This window comes from Octopus bimaculoides, chromosome 5 (genome assembly GCF_001194135.2).
Source record: "Octopus bimaculoides isolate UCB-OBI-ISO-001 chromosome 5, ASM119413v2, whole genome shotgun sequence".
Lineage (NCBI taxonomy): Eukaryota > Metazoa > Mollusca > Cephalopoda > Octopoda > Octopodidae > Octopus > Octopus bimaculoides.
The window spans coordinates 22,362,425-22,371,511 of NC_068985.1; the positions used below are offsets into that span (position 1 = coordinate 22,362,425).

A 9,087-nucleotide genomic window follows, 5' to 3' on the forward strand; every position below is an offset into this window, starting at 1 on the left:
ATAGGTGTGTGTGTGTGTGTGTGTGTGTGTGTGTGTGTGTGTGATTGTATTTAGAATATTGTAACAATACAAACATGAACAACATCAATGCACAAATAAAAGACAATAGCAAAATAATAACCACTCAAAGAGGTAATTCTCATTTATACCAAAAATACTCTCTATGATAAACAAATCAAATGCAGTTCAACATAAATATAAAATCCCATAATAATGATTTGGTATTGTTGCTTTAATGGTGGAAAATAAATCTGAAGTTAAAATAATATAAAAAGGAAAAAACGAAGCAATTTGTATTAGTTTTACTTATTGAACATAAAATTCAACACATTAGTAAAACTGAATATCTTTTGGAGGGGTGACATCATTAACATTTTGATATAATTAAAAATTAATGCAGCCTTGTTTTGTACATTGTATTTAAATGATATAAACAATTTAAACTTTATTTTAGTTGACTTGTAGTTTCCTCTCTTTATTATATTTTTTATTATCTATTTACTATTTTTTTTTTTTTTTTTTCCAGAGTTGTAATCCTGTGAAAGATGGCATGATCAATGTTCATTTAGTGCCTCACACTCATGATGATGTTGGTTGGCTAAAAACAGTTGACCAATATTATTATGGAGGTAAGTAATAAATTTGTGGAAAATTTCCCAGGAATGTTTTCTGCATGAACAATTTGTAGTTGAATGCAAGATAACAATCTACTTAAGTAGTGAGCCAAAAATAATTTTTGATTTATTTAAATTAAACTTATATTGAGAAGGAAAATCATTAGAATTAATGAGTTCTTGTTAAGGGAGAGAATTCTGAAATTTAAATTGATAAAAAATTAAACAGAGACATACAGTGAGGAGAGAGTTAGATCTTTGGTAGTTACAGTAACAACACATTTTTTTGTCTTTTTAAACCTCTTCAGTGAAGCATAGTCTAACACAGTGGTTCCCAAACTTTTTCAGGCTGCTACCCACTTAGCACTGAGGCCACATTCCTAGCACTCCACCCTCACCACCACAAACATAAACCACTTTCTGCAGCAAATTCAAAACAACTGTAGTTCACTAATAAAACTTAACCTAATTAACCCATTATTTTGTTTACTTTTACATCCATCACCTCCCTTTTGGTCACTCTGTTATCACCCCATTTTTCTTCAACACCTCTCTGAGGGCGTGGGAGTACTGCCCACTTTGGGAACCATTAGTCTAACATGTAGCTACCACTTTCAGAGTTTGTAGCTGCTGCTTTTAGAGTTTATAATTATTTGTGTAAAAATTGTATACTAACTAGGTAATTTGAAGTAACAACATTGAGAAATTTTCCAGGGCTGCATAATCACTAAATTTTAGATAGGATCTGATAAGGTTGTAATAGTTATCTTGTAGTCCCATGAATAGTTCTGTTACCATTATGCAGAGGACCTAGTCAACAGTCTATTAGTTTATTTGTGAAATGATTTATTTGTTCTAAACCTTGGCCATGACTTAGGCATTTAACTTTCTCTAGCTTAGTTCCACTAGCTTAAAATTAGTACCTTAAAGAAATGTAACTCACTTCTATCAACTGTAGGGGCACTGGTAACTGATGTTTGTTTTCACTGCAGTACTGAAACATCAATTAATCAGTATCAAATCTACTTCATTCTAATGACACCATTGGATGTCAGTGATAAACTCTTCTACATTGCAGTACCATCTGCTGTTATCAGAGATAAGATTTATACTGTGCAGTACCACCTAGTGATGTCTGTTATAATCTTTTCTGCTCTAGGCACAAGGCCGAAAATTTTTTTGGGGGCGGGGCAGTTGATTAGATCAACCAAAGTAAACAACTGGTACTTAATTTATTGACCCTGAAAGGATGAAAGGCAAAGTCGACCTCAGCAGAATTTGAACTCAGAATGTAAAGACAGATGAAATACCACGAAGCATTTCGCCCAGCATGCTAACGTTTCTGCCAGCTCACCGCCTTGATAAAGTCTACTATATTATAGTACTATTTTCTGATACTAGAGATAAACTTCACCCATTGCAATACTACATGCTGATGTCAGTGGTTAATTAGAGAAAGAATCTTTTATCTTTTGTTTCTGTAATTAAACTGCGGCCATGTTGGGGGCACTACCTTGAAGAGTTTTTTTTAGTTGAATGAATAAAAATAAGTACCTTAGTACTTATTTTTAGTTTTTTAAGCCTGGTACTTATTCTATCTGTTTTTTTTCTGCCAAACTGCTAAGTTGCAAGAATGTAAATAAATGAACACTGGTTGTCAAGCTATGGTGGTGGGATACACACACACATATATGACTGGCTTCTTTCAGTTTCTGTTTACCAAATCTACTCACAAGGCTTTGGTTGGCCTGAGGCTATAGTAGAAAATGCTTGCCCAAGGTGCCACACAGTGAGACTGAACCTAGAACCATGTTGTTAGGAAGCAAACTTCTTACCACACAGCTTTGGTAAGAAGTTTGAAATAAATATAATTACGCTAATGTAGATATAACCTTTTCTACTCTAGGCACAAGGCCTGAAATTTTGGGGGAGGGGGTCAATTGATTAGATCGACCCAGTATGCAACTGGTACTTAATTTATCAACCCCGAAAGGACAAGTCGACCTCGGCAGGATTTGAACTCAGAACGTAAAGACAGACGAAATATCACTAAGCATTTTGCCCAGTGTGCTAATGTTTCTGCTAGCTAGCTGCCTTCTAATGTAGATATAATGATTCTCACATTGAAATGAATTTGTAAACTGGGGTGTAAGTAATGGTGTCAACTTCATTACATACCTGGTTTATCAACCGGAAAGAGATAAAGACAAAGAAAACCAAAAAAGCAATGTCAACCGAAGTGCTAAAATAAAAGAACAGTAAGACAAAATGAGGAGTAACACTAAATACTGTAAGCTATTTGTCTGGCACGGAATCATTTCTGCAACTCCACTGTTTTCACAAACTTAAAATGTAAAAATTTCTACTTTAAGCACAAGGCAAGCAATTTTGACAGTGGAAGGGAGGGTTAATAGATTACATTGACTCCAGTATATGACTGGTACTCTATTTTAATGACTTTGAAAAGATGAAAGGCAAAACTGGCTTCATGGGATTTTAGCTCAGAATGTAAAGGATAAGGAAATATTGGTTTCAAATTTTGGCACATGGCCAGCAATTTCGGGGGCGGGGGGGTAAGTTGATTACATCAACCCCAGTGCTCAACTGATACTTATTTTATCGATTCTGAAAGGATGAAAGGCAAAGTAAACTCAGAACATAAAGCCAGAAGAAATGCCACTAAGCATTTTGTCCAGCATGCTTAATGATTCTGCCAGCTCACTATCTTAAACTAGAATGAATATTACAAGACATTTTTACTCCAATGCTATCAATCTACATATAAGGCCTGACGTTTGGGATAGAAGATTGATTAAATCAACCCCAGTACTTGACTAGTGTTGGCACTCCATCGCTTATGACGTCGAGGGTTCCAGTCGATCCGATCAACGGAACAGCCTGCCCGTGAAATTAACGTGCAAGTGGCTGAGCACTCCACAGATACGTGTACCCGTAACGTAGTTTTTGGGGATATTTAGTATGACACAGTGTGACAAGGCTGACCCTTTGAGTTACAGGCACAACAGAAACAGGAAGTAAGAGTGAGAGAAAGTTGTGGTGGAAGAGTACAACAGGGTTCGCCACCATCCTCTGCCGGAGCCTCGTGGAGCTTTTAGGTGTTTTCGCTCAATAAACACTCACAACGCCCGGTCTGGGAATCGAAACCGCAATGCTATAACCGCGAGTCCGCTGCCCTAACCACTGGGCCATTGCACCTCCACACTTGACTAGTACTTAGGGATGAAAGACAAAGTTGATTCTGGTAGGATTTGAACTTAGAATGTAAAGAGCTAGAAGAAATACCATCAGGTGTTTGTCCAATACTATAATAATTTTGCCAATTTACCATCCTAAATTGTTTCTGACATTGACACAAGATCTGAAATTTGGGGGAAGGGTATTCAATTATGTTGTACCCAGTGCTTAACTGGTAATTTATTTCATCAACTCTGGCGGGATGAAAGACAAAATTAACTATAGTTGTATTTGAACTCAGAATGTAACGATTGGTAAGTAAATACTTGCAAAACATTTTGTGCAATACTATTATAATTCTGCTTACCCGCTACCCTAAATTAATATAAATATTATGACTTCTATTTGTTACAGCCAAAACAAAAATTCAAAATGCAGGAGTACAATATATCTTGGATTCAGTAATTCAAGAGCTTTTGAAAGATCCTTCCAGGCGCTTTATATATGTAGAAATGGCCTTCTTTTGGCGCTGGTGGATTGAACAGCATGATCATACACGTCACATTGTACAGAAACTTGTTAAAGAAGGTAATTATTATAAGTTGATAAATGTCCAAAAATATGTGTTTTTGCGCTAATGTTGTATAAATATCTTTTTATTCAAGTATTCTTTTTATTCTTTTTTCAAAACATTTTGATGTAGATTAGATAATTAGATTAGTCAGAAATTGCTGATGTTGGGAGAAGGATTTGGAGAAACTGTTTAGTGTGGGATGTGGGAGGAAGGTACAGTAAAAGTAACAAAAGGAGGAGAGACAAGTGTGAGAGGAAGTAGTGTACAGCTATGAGATCAGAGAAGCAGGAACCATTGCAATAATTATAGAAGAAGCAGAGAGAAGAAACATCACATCTATGAGTTTATGGTTGTAGAGTTTGGCCAATGAGTTTTTTTGTCAACAGTTGGATGGCATGGTTTTTGGCTACTTTCTAGGATATTTGTATATGTAGCTGAAGCACTGTCTCAGATATGTGAATACTGCTCCTATGTGAATTTTATTTGATCTTTGTACATGGTCAGCTACTTGGGCCTTGAATATTTTTGGATATTATTTTGGCAATATTAGCTAAGATTCCACGATAGATCATCATAGACTGTAAGGCCAACTGTTTGTAGTGAATTTGATAGTTGCTATCTTAAGTAATCTTCAAAAGGTGAAGTATACTTTCCATTAGTTAATTCAGATAAAACAATAAAATATGCTGATCAATTGTTGGCCCTCAAAAAAATTCAGTTAGAATCTTCATTCACATATCTAGGACAATGCAGCTTTGAGCAAACAAACGCACTCATGCGTTTGCACATAGATATGCATTGAATGTACCCAAATGAACACCATCTGGCTAACTGGCAAAGCTTCACTGACTAACAAACTACAATCACTAGTTCACAGATGTGCTGTTTCTTCTTGCAGTTTTACTTTGAACTTGAAAACTATGTACCACATCTGTCTTAATCTATCAGATGAAGCTTTTCCACTCTCAATCCCTACTTTAGCACACTAATCTCTTACACTGAGCATTTACCTAATCCTTAATTAACAAGTGTTACATGAGATAGCAGTATCAGCTTAGTATCCACAGTCTGAAAAAGACTCAGAAAATTACTCCTAACATGAAGACAGTCTTCACCGGTTCCTCAGTATTCAAATAAATTACGGGACATTACTTCTTTACTTTAAATGTATTTGCTTTATACTAAAATGTTTTGCTATAAAATCAGGTTGATCATATGTAGTTAACATATAGTGCTTTAAAGATATGGAATTTTCTTTTAACAAGACTGATATGAATTTATTTTCAATTTGTAGGACGCTTGGAATTCATACTTGGAGGCTGGACCATGAATGATGAAGCAGCAACACACTATAGTGCAATCATTGATCAACATACTCTTGGTTTTGAATTTCTATCAAAGACCTTTGGTGAATGTGGCCGGCCAAGAGTAGCCTGGCAGATTGACCCATTTGGTCACTCAAAAGAAATGGCATCTTTATTTGCTGGAGTAAGGAGTTAACTGGTTTCCTTTGTTATAACTAATTATATATGAGGGTGTTGTTGTTTAGCCCCAGTCCAGTCCTAACTGAGTGGACTTATGATCAAAAGCAATCAAGTTGTGACGATCCCATCCTTTTTCAGGTACTGTGTAGTTCAAACTACATTGTCCAATAAGTTTTTTTAAGATTGAAGGTGTAATTTTAAGGAGATTTGGTTACTTTTCCTTGTAGGTCAATTGACAACATGGAAGCTCCCTTGTTGGTTTATTATATTTAATTTTGTAGGAAATCAGTATTTTAAGTGCTCCAAATGTATGTGAGCAGCTAAGTATTAATTTTAGAAGTTTAAATGTAAAGCAAGAAATTAGTCAAAAATTAGTGACAGCTAAGCATGATTAAAGTGGTAAGAATCTCACATATCTGGAAATTGGTGAAAACCTAATGCTGCATAGATAGTGTAACTAAAAAAGTAAGCAATTTCCTAATAATATTCTATTGATGGGAAAACATAAGACAAGGACACCTTTTAGAAAGCAATGGAATTTTATGTTCTGTCGTGATCATGTTGGCTTTTCACACATTATATTCTTTTAATTCCAGGCAGGATATTTTATATAACTCATTAAATGATTGTTTAAATTCAGCTATTGCGCTGCTGAGTAAATTTTCTATATTCAGTATGTATTTGTTCTATCATTAACCTTCCTTGAAAACAAATATTTTCATTATTTGCTACATATCATTTTTCACCAAGTGAGTGAGTCCATTAACAACATCACTGAAAACTCCATCTTTATATTATGTACTTTGGGCAAGGAAGTTTAGCAGAGAGCAGTTTTCTCTAAGTTATTTCCACAGAAAGTGTTGGAATAGCATTACAAACTTTGTAGAAACACTAGTCAAGTGCATCTACTTGGCTGTTTAACTTGTTAGAAGTAGCAGCTAAATCTCCCTTAAATCACCCCTGGCTATCTTAAATAAGGAAAAGACACGTTGGTTAATAATGTAGTTGTAGATATTCTAAAACAGCAAGGTGTTTATTGATGGAAAAATCTTTGGTCATAAGTCTACTCAACCAGGGTTGACTTGGAGATAAGCAACAATTACTATAACAATAATGCTGTTTAGAGTTGTGAGTTCTTTGAATATATTTAGTACTTATTTATAGTTAAATGGGCTGGACTACTTGATAGTTAAGTGGTTTTGTCACTGGCACTACAAAGTACTAGTGGCAGAATGCAGATTACCAGTTTCTCAACTGTTTGTGTGGTACCTAATCCTCATTTCCTACCTCTCTTTGTATTTATTGTTTGTCTGCAATATTAATTATTTATTTTGTTTTGTAGATGGGTTTTGATGGATTATTTTTTGGACGGGCTGACTACCAAGATATAGTAAAACGTGTGCTTGATAAAGATATGGAAATGATTTGGAAAGCAAACCAAAACATTGGTACATTCTTATATGTTTCCTCATTATTTTGAAACTTTTGTTAACATTTGAAATAAAACTTAATTGATTTTCAAATTAAAATCTATTTTTAAGTGTTCTATTGACAAATCTTTGATTTTTTACTTTAGAAACATTTTAATATTTAGGCCCAGGCATGGTCGTGTGGATAAGAAGCTTGCTTTGCAACCTCATGGTTTTGGGTTCAGTCCCACTGTGCAGAATCTTTAGCAAGTGTCTTCTGTTATTGCCTCAGGCTGACCAATGCCTTTGAATGAATTTAGTGGATGAAAACTACATGGACGCCTGTTATATATATGCATGTATAAATGTACATGTATGTGTCTTTGTCTCCCAACACCATTTGACAACTGGTGTTGGTTTATTTATATCCCTGTAACTTAGTGGTTCAGCAAAAGAAATTGATAGTATAAGTACTAGACTTAAAATAAGTACTGGGGATGATTTGTTTGATTAAATCCTTCAATGTGCTGTCCCAGCATGGCTTCAGTCTAATGAATGAAACAAGTAAATGATAAAGGATTTAAAATTGGAGTTTGGAATACATTATGCAATTCCACATTTAGAAAGCACTTTTCTTTTTCTTTTTTTGCCTTTTATAATTCAAGATTTTCTAGAAACTTTAATACAGGTACAACATTGATTTTTTTTAACGTTTAATTCCAAAGCTTTTCTAGATTTTGGGATCATTACCTTGGTCAACACACTCTAAATTAAACAAATATTAAATTTAGTTAAATAATTAAATGAAATACAGGTACCTGTACATTAGTGTAGATTAGTGTGAATTATAAGCAGTTCTAGACCATCAGTGTCTGGAAAATTAGTGTTGTACCTGTACCTGGCTTAGGTATATCTTTGAAAAACATGACATGTTCTCTGACTTTAACATTGCGGCATTGGCTGTAAACCTGAGTATCACCACCTGTAACACAGAGGAGAGGAAGATAAACGAATACAGGAGCCTGACCGGCCACTGCCAGTTTGTGCTGGTTGCAATTGAGATCTTAGATCAGTGGCTCCCCACCTGTGGTCTGCAGACCTCTGGTGGTTTGCAAAGGTAGTTTTGGGGTTCTGTGAACATGTTAAGCTGACAGGCCTTTCAATATCCTGGAGTCCGTGGGAAAACTCATATAAATAAAAGGAGTGCTTGATAGTGAAAAGGTTGGGGACTACTACCTTAGGTGTTCTTGGACCCTGCAGTGCTAATTTCCTCTGCAAAACTGGGATAACTGTGGCCTATTTGAGAAACGAGCTTTGTAAGGTGGGGTGACTATTGCAGTGAGTGTTGCTAGCCATTCTCTGTGACGACATTTTTGGAATCATGTCCATGAGGCGCAGCTGAACACACCATTTGGTCTGGAGTGTACTCCCCCTTCTCATCTGCTGCTTACCCCCCCTTTTTTTTCTTTTCTTTTCTTTCCTTGGTGAGATAGTTCTGGGGTTTGTTTTCTTGATTTGATTTTTTTAATACTTTTAATCATAGATTTTTTCATTTCTTTTCTTCTTGTAAAAATGTGTTGCTAAATAAAAATGTATTTTATATGTAAAAAAAATAAAAAATAATAAATTGAATCACTCTTTCCAATTTTTCATTTGGAAATGTAATTGTAGGTGATGATGCAGATTTATTCACTGGAATACTGCTAAATGGCTATAATCCACCCCCTGGATTTTGTTTTGATGAACTGTGTCAGGATGATCCCATTATGGTAAATCTTTTTGAAATAATTTTTTTTTCATTTATCATTACT

The 9,087-nt window shown here is 35.0% G+C and overlaps 1 protein-coding gene across 1 annotated transcript in view; it reads left to right on the forward strand.

Moving 5' to 3' along the window:
- The window catches only part of LOC106883085 (lysosomal alpha-mannosidase), a 51,033-nt gene that overhangs the window by 6,186 nt on the left and 35,760 nt on the right, over positions 1-9,087 (forward strand). Inside the window, exons 2-6 of the mRNA XM_014933977.2 lie at positions 527-629; positions 4,224-4,397; positions 5,678-5,871; positions 7,210-7,315; positions 8,948-9,045. Of these exons, the coding sequence (XP_014789463.1) occupies positions 527-629; positions 4,224-4,397; positions 5,678-5,871; positions 7,210-7,315; positions 8,948-9,045 (675 nt within the window). The remainder of the gene's footprint in view (positions 1-526; positions 630-4,223; positions 4,398-5,677; positions 5,872-7,209; positions 7,316-8,947; positions 9,046-9,087) is intronic.